The following is a 23,202-nucleotide window of genomic DNA, read 5'->3' as shown; positions in this document are numbered from 1 at the left end:
GGTTTTACAGTCCCCCACCACTATGGACTCGCTTTTGAATATGCTTCCTTAAATCTGTAATGTTCAGAGGTGAAAACGAGACTGTATCATCACAGGAGAGGAGGAGTCTGTGATTTGTGTAGACAGACCAGACATCAAGCAGCCCACCACCACATTCTCTGTTTGGTGGTCTTTTCACTCATATTAAACGCTGTCACTAAAGTTCTCCCCAACCACGAGGATATACAGCTCCCTCTTCCTCTGGTCCCTGGCCCAGACCACATGTTAATGAGTCCCCAGACCCATGAGGAGTGCACTGAGGAGCACTTAGTGTGAGGCAGATACTAAACAAATACTTTGAGTCCTATTTCTACATAGGTGGTGTTTTGCAGCCAAGTGAGGAGATTATCAGGCTGGACTGAGGCTTGTTCTATTCTGGGGATCCTAGTTCTATCATTTAGCACATTCCAGGGACCCTCCTTATTTTGCACTGCCTCAGATTTAAACGGCATCTCTTCAGTGTCTCCATTCAGGTCACTGCTGTTTAGACGGCCCTGAGGTAAAAACTAGAAATCTCCCTCAGAGTGAACATCAGTATATTGCCAGTCCCTAGGCATTATTCCATCAAGCCCATCCATCCCATCTTTCGTCCTGCCAGGTTTACCTGAGCATCCTGGGCAAATGTACCCATACACCTGCTATCTGTGGGTTTCTCCACTCAGCACAGACCAGGAGACCCTTCTGACCCCTTAGAGCCACTTACCAAATACCAAGCTCATCATGACCAGCGCTATTAAAAGGACCGTGTGTAGGACTTGGGGGATGCTGTGGAGGCCCAGGGACCCCATACTTCAGCGACATGCAGGGCCTGTCATAAGATGCATGACTGCCCACCAGCCTCCAGTTGGGGCTTATATTGGTGGAAGAGAAATTGGCCAAGAGGAAGGGAACACCCATTTGGGGTGGAAATCAGTGCCAGGATAGCCAGAGAGACAGAGTGTCCTCACCCATGATCCCATTAAGGCCTAATATTCTACCTTGGGGACAGGACCCTGGCAAGATGAAATGAGATTAAATATTTAATCTACAGAAGTTTATTCAAAGTAACAGATGTTGGAGATACAACATGGCACAAAATCCCTGCCCTTACAGTCTAGTGGGGGAGGCAACAAGGAATAACTGGGGGTGGGGAGGGAGATGAGTGCTTCCCAGGAGCGCCCGGGCAGTCAAAGGCACTGACCAAAGGATCAACAAGATCAGATTTCTCTTTGTAAAAGATTGCCAAGGTGAGGAAACCAGTTAGGAAGCTATTCCTGAGTCCAGTCACAAGATGGCGGTATGGTCTAGCAGAAGAGAGGCAGGAGACAGTATGAAGGAATCTGACCAATGTTTAGGCAAAAGACTGGACAGATCTGGAGTTACTGAATACGGAAAGAGGAAAAGTGGGGGGATAGGCTTGCACACGGAGGTGATTGGTGATTACCACTTTCCAAGATGGAGAAAATGTGGAATGGTAAGAAATCCCAAAGCGAGGACATCTGGGTCCCCAGGGACCTATTCAGTCCAGTGGCCTCTGTGGGGGTTCCGGGTGGCCAGCACATTTCCTTACGCCCCCCTTCCTCTGCCCGCCTAAGCTCAGCTGCAGGTCAGTGGTTCTGATCTCCGGCGCCCACGGGCTCCGACACAGTACCCTCGCTCTCCGAGCTTGACTGCACCTCAGAGCTCCCAGGAGGATGCGGGGGCCGCCCCCAGTCCAAGTTCCGTTCTCGCCTGGGAACCGCTGAGAAGAAAACCTGGGAGAGCCGTGCCCGCGTGGGACCCAGACATTCACCCCTAAAGGACAACGAGAGGACTACGCGGCTTCCCCGGAAGGCGGCGCTGCCGGGCCACCAACCCTCCCAGGCCGGAGGCTGCTCAGCAACCAATCAGCGGCGGTGGGCGTCCCAGGCGCCCCGCCCACCACCTCTGCTCGGGTGTGGGGCGAAGGCGTGGCCTGCTTGGCTTGAAGTGTTGGCGGACTCAGCTTGCTCCTTTCGAGGTCGGTCTCTGTAAGAGACTTAGGGTTTTCACTTTATTATTATTATTATTTTAAAAATATTTTATTTATCCATTTGTCAGAGAGACTGTACAGGCATGGGGAGCAGCAGAAAGAGGGAGAAGTAGGCGCCCCGCTGTGAGCAAGGATCCGGAGATCACGACCCGAGCCAGAGGCAGACGTTTAACCAGCAGAGCCACCCAGGCGCCCCTTGGGGTTTTTACTTTAAGTGTGGGTGGGCTATGGGAAGAGCTGGGCGTAGAGAGCGGATCGCCTGCTCCAGCTTCGGGTCTGGAGGTTTGGGGTGCGGCCCTGCCGGAGGGCTCCATGCTTAAAGTCCCGGACCTTCCAAAAATCATCCGTCCTCGGGGTGCTGACGGGGAAGACGGGAAGAAATGGACGGAGACTCGCGCCAAGAAGACGCACGGGAAAGAAGAATCACGAAAGGAAAGTGCACGCCGCTGCGCTCCCAAGAGCCTTGGGATGAATGAAAAAAGAAAAACGTGTTATTGAAAAAGTCAGAGTAATGAAGTTGCGGGGGGGGGGGGCGCCAGGTACCAGCCGATATGTCTGCTGAAGGAACGACAGAGTGGTAGAAGAGAATCAGAGAGCGGGGGCTACTCTTGAAGCGAAGCGGACAAAAGGGCGTCCTCGAAACCCCTCTCTCGAATATAACCGTAGCGACAAGTCCAAGCACTAGGGAGTTCTGGGTAGCTAAGGCTGGGCTCCCTGAAGGAGTCCGGGAAGACTCGCTGGGAACTAGAAGACCGCAGGCGGTGCGCTCTGCAGGAGGCAACACACCCAGGCTGGGCTGGGTGGGGCTGGAAGGGGAGTTCTTCGGGAAGGGCGTGGCCTCAGCGCCGGCAAAGCTGCCCTGTTTCATATTATTACTCCCCAGTATAAGCGACAGGGCGCGGCTAGTGCGCTGGCACAGCCTCGAGAGTTCGTTGCCACAGTGACGGGCTCCAAGGAGGTTCTCCAGGGTGAAGAGGCGGGGCGCTGCTGTAGTCGCCATAGTGACAGCAGCGGCGGGCGGTATCTGCGCTGAGTGCCCTTCCCTCGGGAGGAGGGATTCCGGTGGGTAAGCCGCAGGGTGACGAAACAAAGGAGGTGGGACCTGAGGATAGAATGCGGCCGTCGGGGGAATGGGACGGGGCCAGCAAGGGACGGTATGACGGTATGACGGGTATGATTGGGCTGGGCGAGAGCCAAGTTCTGTTAGCGGAAAGGCTAGACCAGACGGTCTGGAGAGGAGCAGGGGAAGCGATCTTAAACCCGAATATAAATAAATGAAAAAAAAAAAAATGATCCGGTTCCTCCCTCAGGGAGTTGGGATAGCTTGTTTTTTTGTTTTTTTAAGATTTTATTTATTTACTTGACAGACAGAGATCACAAGTAGGCAGAGAGACGGAAGCAGGCTCCCCACCAAGCAGAAAGCCCGTTGGGGGGCTCGATCCCAGGACTCTGGGATCATGACCTGAGCCGAAGGCAGAGGCTTTAACCCGCTAAGCCACCCAGGCACCTCTGGGATAGCTTGTTGAGTGGCTGGATGATGAATGAGTGGGTCGGTACCTGGCCCTCATTCACTTGTGACAGCCAGGAAGGAAACACCTGACCCTCCTGGGGAAGTGGAGCAAATCTTCACCCCAAACACGGAGCCCAGAGCTGACCCCTTCAGCTCTCGCTGAAAGCAGTGCAGGGGGAGCCTGCATCTATAAGATAGGGGGAAATGAGGGATGGTCTAGCCCAGGGACCCCCTCTCCTTCCCAGGTTTCCCATCTTCTCACCAAATGTGCCCAGCTCCTGGGGGATGCCTGGCCGTCCGGGCCTTACTTGGTGCCTAGTAGGGCAAGGTCTAGAGCCCCAGCAGATGAGGGATCTGCATCTCAGCTGTTCTGAGACCATCCGAACCCTGCTATATAGGGTGAGGGGTGGACAGGGAGCTGGTCCCAACCCCGGTGGGTGGTTGTTCTGAAAACAGACGGCTGATATGAGCTTTACCAACCAGGAAGTAATCTAGGAGGTAGACTAAAGCCCCTGCCTGTGTGGGGGTGTCCAGAATTCAAATGTTAAACCTAACCCTCGCTATCCACTTCAGATATCCAAGGGCTCCTCATGACATCCACTGTTCTTTATAGTGTGTCCAGGAAGAACGGGGGAGGGGGAGGTGGTGATAGAGGCAGGTAAACGGAGTCCCTAGTTGCCATGGCCAAGAAGGGGGAGTCCTTGGCCTCCAGGGTGGGAAGGTGGGCCTAGGTACCCCCTATGTGCATTCAAAAAGGTTGTTAATTTAGCTAAACAGACTTGTTTTCCAAGGGATTAACTGTATTCATAGATGAGGGAGGGTGAGGTTCAGAACCTGGCAACTGGTCCTACAGCTTCTTGCTCCACACTTCCCACCGTGTTTGCCCCCTGGGACAGGACAGTGGAGCAGAACGCCAGCATCAATTCTCCAGTGTTTGCTCAAAGTGGTGAAGCTGTGGCCACTTCCTCTCTTTTAACCCCAAATACCAGGTGTCATATCACCTGACAAGTCTCAGAGATCACCCTTCCAGTGGAGACTCAGTATGCTCCTGTCCCAGAGACTGCAGAAGGACCTTCATGCCCCGGGGCCCAGGAGACACTGAAATTAGTCAGCAGCCATCCAGGACAACAGAACTTTATTGCTTGCCCATGTTAAGCCTGTTCAAAACAGTGGCCAAGGTGGTAAATCTGGGGGAGTGTCATCTAGAAAAGAGGTTCCCAAAGAAGGAAGTGGCCAGGGAACATACTGATGGGCGGGAGAAGGACTTATTCTGTTCCATGAAATCCAAGGATTGGAAATAGGACAGAAGTTAGAGGAAACCAATTTCCTCAGGTTTAAACTAAGGATTTTCGGGCGCCTGGGTGGCTCAGTTGGTTAAGCAACTGCTTTCAGCTCAGGTCATGGTCCTGGAGTCCCAGGATCGAGTCCCGCATCGGGCTCCCAGCTCCATGGGGAGTCTGCTTCTCCCTCTGACCTTCTCGCCTCTCATGCTCTCTCTCACTGTCTCTCTCTCAAATAAATAAATAAAATCTTTAGGGGCGCCTGGGTGGCTCAGTGGGTTAAGCCGCTGCCTTCGGCTCAGGTCATGATCTCAGGGTCCTGGGATCGAGTCCCGCATCGGGCTCTCTGCTCGGCAGGGAGCTTGCTTCCTCCTCTCTCTCTCTCATGCCTGCCTCTCTGCCTACTTGTGATCTCTCTCTGTCAAATAAATAAATAAAATCTTAAAAAAAAATAAATAAATAAATAAATAAATAAATAAAATCTTTAAAAATAAAATAAAATAAAATAAACTAAGGATTTTCTTCTAATAGCTGTCCAGAACGGCGAAGTGTGGCTCTAGGAGAACATGAGCCCTTGGAGCTCTGGCCTCCATCCCTGACAGGCTCTGTTGTTGAAGGAGACTTGATGACACAGTGAGGTGTGCAGGGTTTGCTGCTTAAGACGTGAGGAGTGGGCTGTTCCTCACTCCTCATGGGAATAGCAAGATCTTCGCAAGAAACACTGGGGGTACTGATGGTGAAGCCATGTGGGTTCAATCTGGAAATCCATAGAAGATCCCTGAGTAGGGGAAATCAGGTACTAGAACCCTTTGTAGGCAACAAAGCTGTGAGCTCCTGGGGAGGCTGCAGGGTTACGCAGGGTGGACTGGGTCGCCTGCAGGGGAGGCTGTACGTGATGATACTACTAGACCAGCAAACGGGGAGGCTTGGGGACCCACTGTATGAGGACAGTTCTGGTTGGGGGCTGAAGGCCTGGGGGAACAGCAGGGATGGGAAGGGTTAAATAGGCTGGCTGGGGTTGAGTTGCCCAAAACCCAGCCATTTGGGGCTTCAGCCCCAGGCTCCTGGACATTCGGGAAGTCAAACACTTAACCCAACTGTAGAAAAAATACCTTTTTATTAATTACTAGGAATAATTCATTCATCGAATGCAGGGTGCGTGTCGGGCAAGGTTAGGTACTGCCGGATGGATGAGGGGAAACGTGCAAGAGGGCAGTGAGAAGGGGGACAGTCCCCCACTTTCCACAAACTACAAACAGCAACATAAACACAGAATCACAAATAAGAGGCTCCTTCCTCATGTCTCCTCCCGTTCCACTCTTTCAGAACGAGTCCCACTGTGGCTGCTAGAGGTGCCAGGGCATCTGGAAGTTCTGGGCCGGGAGCGGGGTGCAATGGGTGGCCTCAAAGTTGTACAGATGCTTCTGAGCCTGAAGAAAGAGGGCAGGACAGGTGGGGTGCAGAACACTGCAGTGAGCAGCAGCCACCAAACACCTCCACGGCCCGTGAAACCACCACCCACTCTCTACAAGCTGCCACTTCCAGTGCTGTCCCCAAGCCCTACATGTGTCTCCTGGCCATTTGGGCACCCCCTTCCTTCGCCACCCCTTAGCTCACCAGAAACAAGGCCAGCTGCTGCCTTCCGTCTGCATCCATGTCCTCCCCTGCAGAGAAGAGGCACTCACACGGGGTCCATACATCCGGGTATTCATCCACTTCCTGGACTCTTCCCGACACCCTCTCCTGCCCCAGGACATCCTTACCCACACTCCAGGGGAAGTCAGGCCCATTTTCTGCCTGGTAGGAGCGGAGGACGGACAGGCACCAGTCCTCTTCCACCTCCCAACGGCTGTAAATGGAGGCTGCTCAGGGAAAGAGAGGAACGCCAGTCAGTGCCTGGCCTTGCCATGTCCCCACCCAAAGGCCTCACAGCATCTGCATGCACCTTCCTCCAGCTGTGAGGAGGCCTCTAGCCACTGCCTCACCACTCGAAGACCCTCCTCTGCCATCACGCGGGGATACCTACAGAGGGAGCACGGGGATGGGAAGTCAGGACCCAGTTCCCTTCACTCTTCACCCCAAGCCCTCCTCCCCCACTCCCCGCTGTGCCATGTCAGTACACACACCCCTGGCTCACCGGTACTGCAGGAGCTTCAGCAGGAGGTCGTTGCCTCGGTTGGACATGATGTCCTCAGGAACCCTGGGGGTGGGAAGAATGGACACTGAAGAGGCTGGAGTTTGGGGAGGGAGGGTTTGGACACCTTCCAGGGGCAGAGGTTGGAAGGGCAACTTCCTAGGTCCATCTGGGATCCAGGAGGGCAGAGGCTCCCCGGTACTCACGTGGTGGTGATGATCTCATCCTTGGTTCTGCGGATCAGCAGCACAGGGCCCTGGTACCTTCAGAGGAGAGCGTTGTGGGGAGAGAGTGTTCAGAGGGAGACGGTAACACCTGGCCACTGCCCACCCCCCAAAGGGCTGCCTTCTCATCCCCCACTATACAGGGCCCCATGGGCTAGCCCATCACCCAAGGATGAGAAAATATTAAAGAATGGGCCCCATTGCCTAAAGTCTGGCCTTACTGGGAGATCTGCTCGAATACCAAGCAGAGCCTGTACAGGGGGGAGGTGGGGAAGGGTGTTGCTGGCTGGCCCTCACTCACCTGCACAGCTGTTCTGCATTGTTCAGATTGAGGTGCTGCCTCACTGTCCTGGTCACCAGGCCCCCTGGAGTGGGATAAAAGTGAAGGGATAATAGAGACAAAGCCCTTGCCCAACACAAAGGTCCCCAATGCTCACAGAGAAAACTGAGGCCCCAGACAGGGGAGTCCTCCTGCTTCTCAATAGTAGGGTGACCCACTCCCTACCCACAGCAAAAGGATCCGTCTCCAGTTAGAATGAAGCTCCCAGTACCAGCCCACCCCTTCCCTGGAAGGGCAGGCCTGGGAGTTGTACTCACTCCAGCTATCTGGCATGACCTTCAAGGCCAAGGGCACCAGGTCATCAAAGGAGGCATCCAGGATCACAGCACTAATGTCTGGGTAGGACATGGCTGCCCACGTGGCTGGTACCAGGATAGGAAAGAAGGGTGAGGATTGAGAGGCTCCTGCCCACCACCCTACCCCTGTCCCACTGACCCTACAGGCTGACACCATCCTCCCTGTTAGGTTAGCCCAAGGTCTCCCTTAACCCCTCACGTCACTTGGCCAGGGCACTCTCCGGAAAAGATTGAGAGAGAACATCAAAGTGCATCGAAGATGTGCAGAGGAAAGATTCGCTTCCCTGATGTGCTCCCTGTCCAGGACCCTGGTCTACTTCTTTTAATAATGGGCAAAAGAGGGCACCTGGGTGGCTCAGTTGGTTAGGCATCCGACTCTTGGTTTTGGCTTGGATCATGATCTTGGGGTGGCGAGAATGAGCCCTGTGTCAGGCTCCATGCTTGGCAGGGAGTCTGCCTGGAATTCTCTCTATCCCTCTGCCTCTGCCCCTCCCCCTCGCTCTCTCTCTCTCAAACAAAATCTTTTTTTTTTTTTTTTTAAGATTTTATTTATTTATTTGACAGAGAGAGATTACAAGTAGGCAGAGAGGCAGGAAGAGAGAGAGAGGAGGAAGCAGGCTCCCTGTGGAGCAGGGAGCCCGATGCGGGGCTCAATCCCAGGACCCTGGGATCATGACCTGAGCTGAAGGCAGAGGCTTTAACCCACTGAGCCACCCAGGCGCCCCATCTCAAACAAAATCTTTAAAAATAAATAAATAAATAAGTAAATAAAATAATGGGCATAAGAGTGGAAGGAAACGTGAATGTATACAAACAGGATACCTTCTTCCAGACCCACACAGATATCCCACCTCCATCCTCTTCTCCCTTAAGCCTCGACCCCATTGTCAGGCCGCCCATGCATTTCCCCACCTCTCCTTGGGGTGGGGTAGGGGTGGCACAAATTGGGAGGAGGGAGGCAGGAGGTAGGCTGGTACCAGTGAAGCCGCCGATGGACCAGGCATAGATGATGATGTCCTGGGGCTGGAAGCCCAGGCGGTGGATGGCAAACTGGACCACCACATCCATGGCGTTGGCCTCATTCTGAGGAAATGGCACCCCCTGCAGGAGGAAGGGCAAAGACTGGAGTGAGTCAGCACCAAAGGCCACCTGGGTCACTGGCAAGCTCCCAAAATGGACTCTTCTGGCAGTTCCCCTGCAACAGACAGGGAGGGTGCAGAAGAAAACGCTGGTGGGAAGGGCTGCACTCTCCAGAAACCAGCCTGCCTGCCGCTTCCCACTGGAGGAAGGGTCTGGCTCCCTGCCCTTAGCACCCAGGTGACAGGGGAGTGGGAGCTCCCCCACCAGAAACAGCCACTCCTTTCCCTAACTCTAGTGGCTGACCAGAGGGAGACAGACCATAATTCAGGAAAAGAAAGGGATTTCAGAGAGGGTCTCACCGTGCTTCCAGCAAAGCCTGGATGGTTCCAGCCCAGGACTGAATATCCAGCTGCAAAGAAGGAGGGGGGGCGGGCTAGGAGCTCATGGTCCACACCTCCCCCAAACCCCTCCAGCCCTGGGAGAAAGAGCAACTGAACCCTAAACACTCTCAAACTCAGAGGCAAGTAACTCCAGCCTTCCCAGAATGGGGAGATGACACCAGAGGCTGTGAGGCAGCAGAAGGGAGAGGTGATGGTGTGGTGGGGACAGAACAAAGGCCATCCTGTTAGGAACACAGCCCAAGGGGAGGGATGTATGCTTAGCAAAGGGGGAGTACACTTCCCCCCAGATGTGAGTTTTAAACCTCACTCGGAACACACGATCTGGCGCAGGGAGGTTCTATCGGTGTGGGAAGGTGGGGCAGTTCCATTCCAAAGGACAGGGACAAAGAGAGCTGAGCCACAGGCCTACCTTCCAGAGGCGTAGAAATGCAGCCCACCTCATAGAAGCCCGCGTTCCCCTCACAGCAGATCACCTGTGGAGGGAGGCAGGAAGGAGGGCTGGGAAGGAGCCAAGTTGGGACAGAAAATGCCCCATGTGGTAGGATGTGGAAAGAGGAAAGGGCCTGTTCTCTTCAAGGGGAATGGAAATTTCTCAACCCACAAGGTGTATAAGAAGAGAAGCAAAGTGGATGCAAATGCTTAGCAAACTGAGCCCTCAGAGGCAGAGGAAGTACTAATCACCCAGCACAGTGTCCACTTCTCCTTGGAAGACCAGCACGGGGCCAGCCCTCAGAAATGGGTAGGGATACTTTTTTTCCTTTCTGGCTTTTGAGTCTATTTTTTCCCATGACACTTTGTCTTGTGTGGTATGCCAATTGCTTTCAAATCTCTGGGCTCCAGACACAGAGTCAGATAAACTCATTCCACGGTGTCCCATGCCAAAGCCCAGAGATGATGGGGCTCGCATGGACTCGCATGGACAGTGCTGGGGAGAGCCAGGACCAGAAGCCAGCTCCCTAGACTGTTGGCTCAGGGCTCCCTCCGGGACTGCTTCATGGAGGCAGGCCACTTGGGAGGCCAGGCAGCCCGGGTTCAAATCCCAGCTCTCTCACTTACTGTGTGATCTGGGAAAATTATCCCGGGTCTTATTTTCATCATCTATAAAATGGGTTGACATAAAAAATTAGTTTCTCTGCCACAGGGTTGTAGAAATGCTGCCTAAGTGGTGACCGTTACAAGATTACTTTTTTTTTTTTTTTTAAAGATTTTATTTATTTATTTGACAGAGAGAAATCACAAGTAGTCCGAGAGGCAGGCAGAGAGAGAGAGAGAGGGAAGCAGGCTCCCTGCTGAGCAGAGAGCCCGATGTGGGACTCGATCCCAGGACCCTGAGATCATGACCTGAGCCGAAGGCAGCGGTTTAACCCACTGAGCCACCCAGGCGCCCCACAAGATTACTTTTTGGTCCTTGAATGTCAACCTCTCCTTGCTCCATTTTGCTATGGCAGGGTTTTCCGAGAGAAGAGGTCTTGAGGGTGGGGCTGGGAGACAGGGATTATTCCAGCTGTCTTTCCTCGGAGCTGCTGGAGGCCTGAGATCCCCAGAGCCTCTGCTGCCCCCGCAACTGCCTCTGGGCTCCCTGCTCCCTCTCACCAGCTTCTGTCCCTGGGGCTCTGCTGTCCCCCGCCGGTCCACAAACATGGTGTCAATCTCGTTGCCATCACAGGCCAGCAGCTTCGCCCGGCGCCCATTACACTGAGTGAGGGAGACATGAGGGGCGGGAGGTCATATCCTTGGTTGGGGGAGGAGGATTGGGCCACGGGGCGGGGGTGCCTCACCTCTTCCACCAGCCGGGCCTGGCCCTGCAGCAGCACAGGCATGAGGGCCTTCTGGAGCAGGTACACAGAGCCGGGGTACAGCATTCGGCGCCCCAAGGTGTGTGCCACCAAGTAGCTGTGGGGAACACAGGGGTTAGCCGACCCTTGAGCTCAGGAGGGCCCAGGGTCCATCCCAGCCCTAGTACCCAGAGACCCTGGGGCCCGCTTCACCCTTGAACTTCAGTTTTGTTTTCTTGACCCTCATGTATTTGTGTTCCTCCTTAAGGATTTAATGAAATATTGTATGTACCAAGCTGATGTTTTTCAAACTTTTTTACTACAACCTTTTATAAGGGGCACATTTTATTTGTGGCCCAGTACACACATCTGTACATATACTAAAAATGTAGGAGATGATATTTTCTATATATGGTAAGTAAAAGCAAAGTTATTACTAATTATGATTCTGTTAATGTGTAATTACTACTGAGGGGGCCTCGGTGGTGCAGTTGGTTAAATGTCCAACTCTTGGTTTCGGCTCAGGTCATGATCTCTGGGCTGGGGCTCAGTGTGAGTCTGCTTAAGATTCTCTCTCCTTCTGCACTCTACCCCTTACTGCGGGTGTGCACTCTGGCTCTCTCTTTTTTAAATAAATAAATCTTAAAAATGAAACTTATTAAAAGTTCCCAGCTAGGGGCGCCTGGGTGGCTCAGTGGGTTAAGCCGCTGCCTTCGGCTCGGGTCATGATCTCAGGGTCCTGGGATCGAGTCCCGCATCGGGCTCTCTGCTCGGCAGGGAGCCTGCTTCCCTCTCTCTCTCTCTGCCTGCCTCTCCATCTACTTGTGATTTCTCTCTGTCAAATAAATAAATAAAATCTTAAAAAAAAAAAAAAAGTTCCCAGCTAAATAATACTTAAAAAAAAATGATAACTCTAATTCACTCAATTGACTTCAAGATTCCTGAATGGGTCAAGATCCATAGTCTGGATTTTGTTTTAAGATGTGTTTACTTAGGGGCGCCTGGGTGGCTCAGTGGGTTAAGGCTCTGCCTTCAGCTCAGGTCATGGTCTCAGGGTCCTGGGATCAAGCCCTGAATTGGGCTCTCTGCTCAGCAGGGAGCCTGCTTCCCCCCCACCCCTCTAACTGCCTCTCTGCATGCTTATAATCTCTGTCAAATAAGAGAGAGAGAGAGTGTGTGTGTGTACATGAGCAGGGCGAGGGACAGGGGGTGGAGGAGAGGAAAGTAAACTCCCTAAGGGGCACAGAACTAGAGGTGGGCCAATCCCAAGACTCTGAGATCATGAACTTAGTCAAAATCAAGAGTTGGACGTCCAACCGACTGAGCCACCCAGGTGCCCCAAGATCCACTGTTTGAAAAACACCAAACCAGACTGCAGACTCCACGGGGGCAGAGACCTGACTGTTCCATTTTACTGAGATGTGCCTTCTATCTTCCATGCGGCCGATGGCCAGAGCCTGACACAGAGTAGGGGATGAAAATATTTACTGAACCAACGTACTACTTTCGACACATAGGTAGGTGCTGTTCCTAAAAAAGGCAATTAACCATTTCCAGTTAATCCTGAAATAGGATTTGTCCCCAGAAAAACACTGTACCACTCCATCCAGCATCCCCTCAAAGCTGCAAATCTGGTTTGCCCCTCTGACAAGGGGGCACACTGTCCACACTGACCGTTAAACCCTCCCACTTCCTTGGTATCCCAGAGCTTGCCTCCCAGGCCCCAGCAACAGAAAATCCCCACAGCACCTGCACCACGGCAAGGTACCGATGCTTACTACTGTGACACTACAGCTATGACTTACTTGGGCTTTGTCATGTGCGCTCAGGGCCCCACACAAGGTAGAAGCCTTTGTGAACAGGTTACCTACCTAATCTCACCAATCCTGCGAGGTGGGCTATTTACAGATGCAGAAACTAGCTCACTTAAGGTAGAATAGCCAAGGTGCAGAGTGTCCAGGACAAGGACACAGCTGCCACCAGACCCTGCTCCAGCTAGGGCTATGTGTCTCCACCGCACCCCCAACCTCATTCTTCCCTCCCAGCCTCATTAAAAGAGCTTTTGTAGGGCACCTGGCTGGCTCAGTTGGTAGAACATGTCACTCTTGCGCTCAGGGTCCTGAGTTCAAGGCTCATGTTGGGTGCAGAGCTTACTTAAATAAATTGAAAAAATAACAAAATGAAAGAGCTTTTGTCATCAGACAGAATCGTGTTAATATCCTAATCCTTCATTCACCTTCATCCCAATCCTTCTGTGAGACTCTGAACTTCTCTGAGCCTCTTTTCTTCACATACAAATCGAGATTAGAAACTACCACAAACAGCTCGAGGCCCAGTAAATGACATCTAGAGCACCAGTCCTGGACTGAACTGGAGCACCCAGTCCTGGAGTCCTCACTCCACATCCCCTCCACCCCAGCGGGCCTCTCTCCCTGTTGCTTCCCACCTGGTGATCTGACAAGGCAGTTTCTTGACCCGGTTGAGGAGAGTGTCTGCTGTCCCCCGGTGCAGGGGCTCTGGGCGAAGCAGGGCCACACCCTGGCGGGAAGGGCCCCCTCGAGACTCTTTCCTGAGGATGGAAAGATGCAGGGGAGGATGGAGTCAGGAACAGCAAGCTGGACATCTGAGGTCCAGAGGGCAGGGATCTAGGAACGAGGAGATGGCGCTGGAGAGCAGGCCCTGGAGCCCCAAATGGGGCTAGAGGTGCGGGACAGGACAGAGCAGGGAGGGAATGAAAGAACTGGGACCTCACCGGCTGCTGGGCTCTTCCCAGTGGAAGTCGACTGGCCAGCTCTTAAAGTCAAAGTTGTAGTTGGCGAGCTGCCTCTGTGGTGGGCAGGGAGAGAAAGAGGAAGGGGAGGAACAGGGCGACTAAGAGGGCAGGCTTACCTACCCAACCTCATCTCACCCTCATCAACCACAACACTCACCCCTGCACATCAGGGGAGGGGGAAACAAGTCAACATCCCCCTCACCCCCCACCCCCAGTTCACAGAGGGTAAGCTTTGTTATGGCCTGAAAAATCAGGCAAGAGAGGAGGCTCTATCTGTTCTCAAGACTGGCCTGGCTGCTTCTAGAAGAGAAACTTAATAGTCTTTGCTTTTCCAAAATTTAAGACTGACCCACACCCAGAATGGGTGGCTGGAGGTGCTGGTGCTTCTGAAGGAGGAAGTGTGGGTGTGGGGGGGTTTGTTGGCTGGACATGCCCTCTCCCCCACTGGGTCTTTACCTGATGCTGTCCTGGAGGCTGGGTGAGAGGGAAGGAGGAAAGTCATGCCTACGGTGCTTCCTTTGCATTGGGACCATCTCTTGAATGAGGCCCTCTCCGACAGTTCCATCCTCATGGCCACCTCCCTTCCTTCAACTTCTGCAGTCAGGAGCTGGTGAGGCCACCCAGACCATCTACACCTCTGGTCATCCCACTCAGTCTGCCCACATGCTTTTTGAGGGTGGCGGAAACTGTGTCTTCTATTCTGCTGTACTCCCTCCCTCATCCCCAGAGTGCCCAGTGCTATATTTTAAGAGCTGTTTTTTAATTTTCCCTCACAGAAATTTTTTGACATTTTCAAAAATAACTTGACTAAGAAGGAACAATAGAAACACTGTACAAAAATGTAAATGGCAAAACAAAACAAAATGAAGAAAAGCAAATTTCAGGTAGACTCTGCTCAGACCTGGAGGCAAATCCAGACCCAGCCACTTCCTTTGCTCCGTGACTCTGCTGGTCACTGAACCTCTTTGTGTCTATTTCCTCAGAGGTATAATAATACCACCTAATGTGGTTGTTGTGAGGCCTGGGAAGGGTGTATGCAAAATGCCTCAGACAGTGGCGTGCCAGGACATCATTCCATAGCTCCATAAATGACAGTGTGGAGCATGATGACGGTGGTCACAGCTGTTTGATCCCAGGAACCCCTTTGTAACAGGGAAGAGCTTTATAGGGCCCCAAAGCCCCTTCTGAAAGATAATCACACTCCAGCACCAGCTGGGCTGGCCCAACTCCAAGGACACTGTGCCCTAGCCTTTCTCCCTCTTGGCACCATGCTGTGCTTCCGGGCACAAGAGTGGACATACCTGTCCATCTTGTCCCATCTCTGAACCAAACTAGCATGGTGTTTGATGCACATGGACAAAATTAACACCATTTGGGGCGCCTGGGTGGCTCAGTGGGTTAAGCCGCTGCCTTCGGCTCAGGTCATGATCTCAGGGTCCTGGGATTGAGTCCCGCAGAGGGCTCTCTGCTCAGCAGGGAGCCTGCTTCCCTCTATCTCTCTCTCTGCCTGCCTCTCCGTCTACTTGTGATCTCTCTCTGTCAAATAAATAAATAAAATCTTAAAAAAAAAAAAATTAACACCATTTACAGAACTGAGCTGCTGTGATAGAGAGAAGACCCCCTTCTAAGAAACACTATGGAACACTCCATTAGGAGTGGTGGGGAGGAAGATTCCTTGGGTGGACAGTTCACTTACACGGGGTGGGAGGGGATACAGAGATGGGCAAGCGAAAACCCAGTGTGGTTTGTGGCAAAACCCACCTTCCGCCCCAGGCAGAAGCTGGTGCCCAGTGCTCCAGGGAGGCAGCTGAGGAAGCAGCCACCAGGGAACCCAGACGTCTGGCACCTCTCACCTTGTTTTCTGCAGACTGGTTCCTATGTGTTGCCTCCAAGATGGTGATGAACTGCCTGTACTGGGGGTTGGTCCAGCGGCCGATGCCTGGGAGAGAGAGGACAGGAAACAGCGTTAAGAAAAGTGGAAGAGCAAGCTGAGTAAGTTTCGGAAAGAAGCTTAGAGATGGGCAAGGAGAAGGCCCTGGAAAGAGAAGTGGCAGGAAAAGGAACAGATGGCCCAGAGTCTGGGGAAACAGGAGAGTCGAGCTGACCCCCTTCCTTCATATGTAGCTTTAGTGTTCCCCTCCCACCCAGCTTCTTCAGTTTGTTTCTTGATAGGCTACTGATGCTCCACCCTCCAGAATGTTCACCTTCCCAGTCTTACCACAGTAACACGCAACCTTACTTTTCACCCCAGTGAGTGTGGAGTTTCTCTTCTCCCTGCCAGCGTTCTCCGCTGCCTGCTTTCCCTCTCTTTTCTGTACAGTCTAACTCCCTGCCATCTGGCTTCCTGGCTCCTGCTCTCGCCCCACAATCACTTCCTCACTGAATGTTGAGTCCCCTTTCTCTGTCCCTGCTCTCTTCCAACTGTGCACTCAGCACTCTTCCTGTTCCTCGAGACTCCTTCCTCCTCTGCTTCCTGGGTCCATCTTTGTCACCTTCTGATATCCAGACTGCTCCTCCCAGCCTCCCTTCCACTTCCTTCTCTGAAACAAGAGCCATCCTCAATGCTCAGCTCTTTACTCTCTTCATCTGGCCCGTTGGCAGTCACATCTGCTCTCCCTTCACTGGCAAGGAATCTGAAGCCCTGACTTCTCTGCTTTCACTGACCTGACAGGTGTCATTGGCCAGGCACCAATGACATGGGAGGCACCGGAAATGAGACACACAGGTTCCACCACTGCGAGCTGGGGCTTTGGTTGGGGGTGGGGTGGGACTGGAGAAAGATGGTAAGCAAGTAAACAAGAACATTTCAGAGAGGGGTAAGTGCTACCAAGAAAATAAAACCAGAATGAACCAGAATGCTATTATCATCAGGGGTAGAGACCCCAGACGATATGCAGAACAAAGCAAGGTGCAGAATGGTTTGTCCAGTGTGATGCCAGTTGTGCCAAAAATGTAAAATGAACAAAAGAAGGGCTGTAGGGGCGCCTTGGTGGCTCAGTGGGTTAAAGCCTCTGTCTTTGGCTCAGGTCATGATCCCAGGGTCCTGGGATTGAGCCCCACATCCGGCTCTCTGATCAGCAGGGAGCCTGCTTCCCTTCCTCTCTCTCTGCCTACTTGTGATCTCTGTCAAATAAATAAATAAAACCTTTAAAAAAAAAAAAAAAAGGGCTATATATTGTTTTTAGTTACCGTATTTCATAGATTCTAAAACATGTTTCCTTTCACATTTGAAAACTGAATCGAAATGCATTTTACAATTCATAACAGCTTAGATTTGATAAAGTGAGGCGTATCTTTCATAAAAATATAAAAATGTGGACCAAGAAAGAAACCCCGCCAAATGGCAATGGTGACTTCTGGGAAAAGAGGAACACAGAACTGGGGAAGATTCCAATGGGAACGCCAGCTCGAAATGCAAAGCTTCAGTATTTTATTGACCAAAGGTATCTGAAACAGTATCACAGAACATAAGCATTTCAATTCTTTATGATATTGGGGCGCCTGGGTGGCTCAGCCGGTTAAGTATCTGCCTTCGGCTCGGGTCATGATCCCAGGGTCCTGGGATCGAGCCCCGCATCAGGCTCTCTGCTCAGTGGAGAGCCTGCTTCCTCCTCTCTCTGTCTGCCTGCTTGTGATCTGTCAAATAAATAAATCTTAAAAAAAAAATTATTATTATAGTATTGTGTTCTCTGAGCTCTTCTGTATTTAATTTTTGTCCCCAAATTAAAAATAAATAAAATTTAAATGTAGGACAAAACTGAGGAGTGGGAGCTACTTTTATTTATTTATTTATTTATTTATTTATTTTTAAAAGGATTTTATTTATTTATTTGACAGAGAGAGATCACAAGTAAGCAGAGAGGCAGGCAGAGGGAGAGGAGGGAAGCAGGGTCCCTGCTGAGCGGAGAGCCCGATGCGGGATTCGATCCCAGGACCCTGAGATCATGACCTGAGACGAAGGCAGCGGCTTAACCCACTGAGCCACCCAGGCGCCCCGGGAGCTACTTTTAGATCAGGAGGTCAGGGCAGGACTCTCTGAGGAGGGAGCCCAACCCGGTGGAGATCGGGAGGCAGAACACCGCAGGCAGAAGGTCTTCACCCCTGTCTGGACCCAATTGTAGCCATCCAGCTCCTGACCTGCCCAAGCATCCCTTTGCCCAGTATTTGTCATGTGCACCTGCCAAGGGGCAATGATTTGGATCATCTCTTCACTATTAAACTGTGAGATATAACTACGCTTATACAACACACATTCAGTTAAAAAAAAAAAAAAAAAAGCAAACATTTATGTGACCATCACCTGAGTCAAGGAAGAGAACAAAGTCACATCCCTCCAAGAGTCCTCCCTGTCTTGTTCCCTCCCTCTCCCAGGTAATCTCTCCTGATTCTCAAGATAACCATGCATGTGTCTGCCACTTATATATGCCTTTATATATGCCTTGCCACCTATATTGCCTTTTTGAAATTCATGTAAGTGGAAATACACTGCATATATTATCTGTAATGTTGAATGCAACAATTTTGAGACTCAACTGTGTTACGAAGTGTAGCTTAAATCTGTTCATTTGCATTGCTCTGTTGTGTTCTGTTGTAGAACTAGAACCCTCGAAAGTATTTATCCATCCTACTATTTGTGGCCATGGACTTGTTTCCAATTTCGGATTATTACAAACATATATGTGGATATGTGCAAAATTATTGTAGGCTATATGCATCTTTTCCAGAAAATACCAAAGTTTTCTGCCAATTAGTTTTTCATACTTACAACCAAATCCTTTAAGGAAAAGATCATGTCTTCACCATTCCCAATTACTCCCCCTCAGCACCCAGTAAAAAATTATATTTTCAGGGGCGCCTGAGTGGCTCAGTGGTTAAAGCCTCTGCCTTCGGCTCAGGTCATGATCCCAGGGTCCTGGGATCGAGCCTCACATCAGGCTCTCTGCTCAGCAGGGAGCCTGCCTCCTCCTCTCTCTCTGCCTGCCTCTCTGCCTACTTGTGATCTGTCTGTCAAATAAATAAAAATCTTTAATAAAAAAAATTATATTTTCAAAAGCTATATAATATACTATATAATCTAGTGAAGGCTAGATTCAAACCAGGCTCCCTCTGGACCTACCTCGGAGACAGGCCACGCCTGCCAAGAGTAGTAGTAACGTCCCAGCATAGTGAGAAAACGGCACCACTTTGGACAAGCTCAAGTAACCTAGGAGGGGAGAGGCATTATGTGAGAAGTTTTCCCCACTGCCCCTTGGCATCTCTTCCCAGGACAGCCCCCACCTCCACCCCATACCCTCTCTTTGGGACAGCCATGCCCTTGGAGGAAGAAGATGCCTGATGGAAGAGGGAAGCCAAGCCATCCTCACAGGTCCCCTTTCCTCTTTAGCGGGGGTTGGCTCATTTGCCAACAACCTGCCCACCACCTTTGAAACCACACTGACCTTTCCTGTATAAGTAGAAGAAGGCGAAGGGAGAGGAGTAGTAAGAGATGGACCAGAAGACTGAAGCCTGCAGCAGAGAGACAGGGACAAGCAATCAATACACACACAGAGGTTTGCCGTTTCCAGGCCTAGGCTCTGAGCAAAGTGGATAACCTGAGGGAGATCATATCAAGGACCTATTCTGTGCATAACACAGTAGGTGCTTAATATTTGTTGAAAGGCAACATATCAGAGCATAACAGAGGCTGGGGAGATTAGGTATATGTTCCCGTTTCTTCCTCTTGTCTCCAGACATAATTTCACCACATTTAAAAGCCAGTTTCTTTTTCTGCTCAAATTAACCAAGCCTTTTCAATCAGCCCTGCTCAGGACAGTGCCTGGCCTGGTCCCCAAGAGATGCACAAACGTCACCATAGGAACTCTGCCAGAGAAAACAGCTGTCTTTGCAGCCAAGAGGTTAGTTGCCAGGGAGGACAAGTCACTGGGGACCACAGGACTCAGCACCTGCAGACAGTCCCAAGAGTAAACACATTTTCCTCAGGGCTCAGGCTGCCCCACAGAAAGCAGTGCACACACCAAAGGGGAATGCCAAGTATGTGTGCTTGAGAGCGTGTCCACACGTATGTTGGAGAGGTTGGCTGCAGAGCCCAGAGCATCCCCCACCCCCCAGGAGCGCTGCCTTCCCCCACGCTGGGGAGGAGAAAGTTTGGGAAGGCAACTGGATGGGAAAAGATGCAGTAGTCCCAGACATCAGGGCAGACATACCAGTGCCAGAATGCTGTCAGCATGCTTCTCCAGGGCACGAGGTTGGTAGTACGTATCCTGCCAAAACAGACAGCCGAGTCAAGGACCATGTCCACTGACAAGTCCTTCCTTTTCCCTTTGAGAGCCCAGACGTGTGTCCCTGGGTTCTAGCCTCCAAAGTTATCCCTCCTGGGACATCCCTGGCTCCCTAAGAAGCCGCTCTTCCCAACCCCCACTCTAAACTCAATTTTCTACCTCAGACCATGAGAACATAGTGGCCTGGACTTGCGAGCAAAAGTGACAGCCTCACTGGACATTTCGTGATCCTTTTTCATGACCCAGTTTCAAATGGGTTGTGGGCATGTGCATATGGGGACAGGAGTCAGAGAAGAAAGGAGAGACACTGTGACAACTTGAAGAGGGAAAAAAGATCAGAAGTAACAGTGGGGTGATTAAGGAAGAGAATGTGGCTGAGGGCGGGCAGCTCTGGAGGGCAATAAACACAGTCTGAGACTACCAATGAAAAGGTAGAAAACATGTAGGGGCACAGTCTACCACCACCCCCAGCTTTCACGGACGTGATGACCCTAGGGCCTCCAAGATAGGGTGGGCGGTTGGGTGGGGGTCAGCGGATACGTATGTAGAAATCATCTTGAAATTCAAGGCCAGGGTGGAAGGAAGATAAAACAGAACTGGGGAGGGCACTGAGGCAGAAGAAATCGAGAGTCTGACGGCAGAATCATCCAGCTCTCGAATCCGCGCTGGGTCTCTTCCAGGACTTAGAGTCAACTGGGACCAGCACGAACCACGAAAGGCAGGGTGGGGGGCCTCGAAAGGAAAAAGCAAGGAGTGGTAGTCAGAATGAGAAAGCGGTGGCAAACGGCGATAAAGGAGGAAGCCGGTCCGCAGGCGGGACTTTAACCTAGGAAACACAAAGAGCACTTTGCAGACAATTGGCTTGACAAGCAGGCTCCACCGATTTCCAATATTGGGCGCTGCTGGGGAGCAAAGGCCGCAAAGGGGTTTGGGCCGTACCATGTTTTTGACCAGGGGAGAACTCGACTCACCCAGGAGCTGGAAGGGGGGGTAGTGACTGAAGTTGGAGTCTCGGGGACGCTGGACGGGGCCCTTTCTGAGTCCCTTTCCCGGTAGATTTTGTAGAGCCGGGGGCCTAGGACGCAGCTCAGCAGCTTCGCCATGGCCCCCGCTCCGGCCGCTGCTCTCCCAGCAGCAGGTCCCCTTACCGGCCCCGCCCTTCCCGGGCCTCTAAGGTATTGCGTGCCCTTGACGTCAGCACGTACAGGCTCCGCCTCGAGCCCTGGGGAGACATTTTCCGCGCTCCTTGAGACGGTTTTCGTGCAGATGGACCTACGGATAGAGCAATGGTCAGAAATTAGTTGGAGGCGTTTGGAACGCTGAGAGTTAGAACGTATCAGGCGAAGTTAAGTCCCCCCCCCCGCCCCCGCCTTTTTAAAAAAATTCCTTAATATTGGCAGACTCTCGAGCGACAGTGGGAAAGAAGGGTAATGATTAGGAGCACTTGGCAAGAGCAACAAAAAAGAAAAAGTGTTTAGGAATAGATCTAATCAAAGAAATGCAAGATTTCATGAAGAAAATTATGAACGTTTTTGAAAGAGCTAAGCAAAGCCTTGAATAAACGGAGAGCTGCGTCGCAGTCATGGATAGGAGGATTCAGTATTGTTAAGGGGTGTGAAATACGGTCAAAAAAAAGAGAAAAGATGAATTATCGCTCTCAAGCGTGGACGAATCTCAAAATCGTAATGTTGAGGGGAAAAAAGAAAGCCATAGGTTACATATAACCTGACACCATTTGTACATATAACGTCCAAAAATAAAATTTAATGATCAAGAGAGTGAAAGAAAGAGCAAATTTAGAATAGTGTAGCACAGCATAGAGAACCTTTGAAATGGTAATACTGTTTCTTATTAGAGATTCAGGTTTGTTTTCTTTTTCCTTGTACCTTACACCCACATAAAATATACATTCTTTAGCTTTTTATTGCAGTAAACACCTATACAGAAAAGTGTGCCATTTCAATATATCCATGTACTCAGCCTCCAGATCAAGAATACATTATACCACATCTACAAGATCTTCCTCAGATCACTACCTGCCCCACCAAGGGTAACCACTATCTTTATTTCTAAACTCATAGATTAGTTTTGCCTAATTTCATACTTTACCAAAATGAAATCATACAAATCATGCCCTTTGTTTCCTGCTTCTTTTACTTATTATGTTAGGTTTGATATAGTCTTTGGTATGCATAGAATATTTAATCAGAAACAATTTTAAGGGGGCACCTAGTGGCTCAGTTGATTAAGCATCTGCTTTCAGCTCAGGTCAAGTTGGGCTTTCAGTGGGGAGCCTGCTTCTCCCTCTCCCACTGTCCCTATCCATCCATCCCCACCCGCTTGTGCTCTGTCTCTCTCAAATGAATAAAATCTTTTTTAAAAAAGGAAAAGAATTTTAGAGTTAAAAAACACCCAATTCAGGGACACCTGAATGGCTCAGTGGGTTAAAGCCTCTCCCTTCAGCTGGGTTCATGGTCCCAGGGTCCTGGGATCGAGCCCCACATCAGGCTGTCATCAGCAGGGAGCCTGCTTCCCTTCTTCTCTCTCTGCCTACTTATGATCTGTCAAATAAATAAATAAAATATTTAAAAACAACAACAACAACAACACCCAATTCAAAGAGAAACAGGCATCCTTATGTTTATAGCAGCATTATTTACAATAGTCAATATATATGGAAACAGCCCATGTGTCCTTTGATTGATGAATGGAGAAAAAAGATGTGAGATACGTGTGTGTATACACATACACACACACACGCACATATATCTCTATAAAATATTATGCAGCCATAAAAAAGAATGAAGTCTTGCCATTTGCAATGATATGGATGGAGCTAGAGAGTATAATGTTAAGCAAAATAAGTCAGCCAGAGAAAGACAAATACCATATGATTTCAGTCATATGTGGAATTTTTAAAAAAGATTTTATTTATTTATTTAACACAGAGAGAGCATGCACAAGAGAGCACACGCTGGGGGAGCGGCAGAGGGAGAAGGAGAGGCAGGCTCCCTGCTGACCAGGGAGCCCAATGCGGGGCTCCATCCCAGGACCCCGAAATCATGACCTGAGCTAAAGGCAG

General features: G+C 50.9%; 1 protein-coding gene across 3 annotated transcripts; it reads right to left on the bottom strand.

Moving 5' to 3' along the window:
• Positions 1-5,917: 5,917 nt before the first annotated feature.
• ABHD16A (abhydrolase domain containing 16A, phospholipase) lies at positions 5,918-21,297 on the bottom strand. 3 transcript variants are annotated; one of them, XM_082732722.1, is made up of 20 exons: positions 21,092-21,297; positions 20,046-20,102; positions 19,281-19,347; positions 18,959-19,045; positions 15,696-15,781; positions 13,822-13,895; positions 13,516-13,638; positions 11,073-11,187; positions 10,888-10,989; positions 9,704-9,767; positions 9,253-9,302; positions 8,791-8,914; positions 7,775-7,879; positions 7,479-7,542; positions 7,160-7,216; positions 6,957-7,019; positions 6,765-6,841; positions 6,583-6,681; positions 6,437-6,483; positions 5,918-6,249 (listed from the first exon to the last, which is right to left on the bottom strand). In XM_082732722.1, exons 1-20 carry the CDS (start codon positions 21,221-21,223, stop codon positions 6,166-6,168), a joined length of 1,677 nt encoding a protein of 558 aa, XP_082588848.1. In that variant the 5' UTR covers positions 21,224-21,297; the 3' UTR covers positions 5,918-6,165. The 3 variants fall into 3 exon arrangements, with proteins under 3 accessions (XP_082588848.1, XP_082588849.1, XP_082588850.1); XM_082732723.1 differs by lacking the exon at positions 19,281-19,347 and having other exon boundaries at positions 21,092-21,275; XM_082732724.1 differs by lacking the exons at positions 18,959-19,045; positions 19,281-19,347; positions 20,046-20,102; positions 21,092-21,297 and having other exon boundaries at positions 11,073-11,741; positions 11,954-13,638.
• Between the last annotated feature and the right edge of the window lie 1,905 nt (positions 21,298-23,202).

Source organism: Mustela nivalis, assembly GCF_964662115.1.
Source record: "Mustela nivalis genome assembly, chromosome: 5".
In the NCBI taxonomy this organism is placed as follows: domain Eukaryota; kingdom Metazoa; phylum Chordata; class Mammalia; order Carnivora; family Mustelidae; genus Mustela; species Mustela nivalis.
The sequence above is the reverse complement of the archived record's forward strand: the minus strand, read 5'-3'. Positions and strand labels throughout refer to the sequence as shown.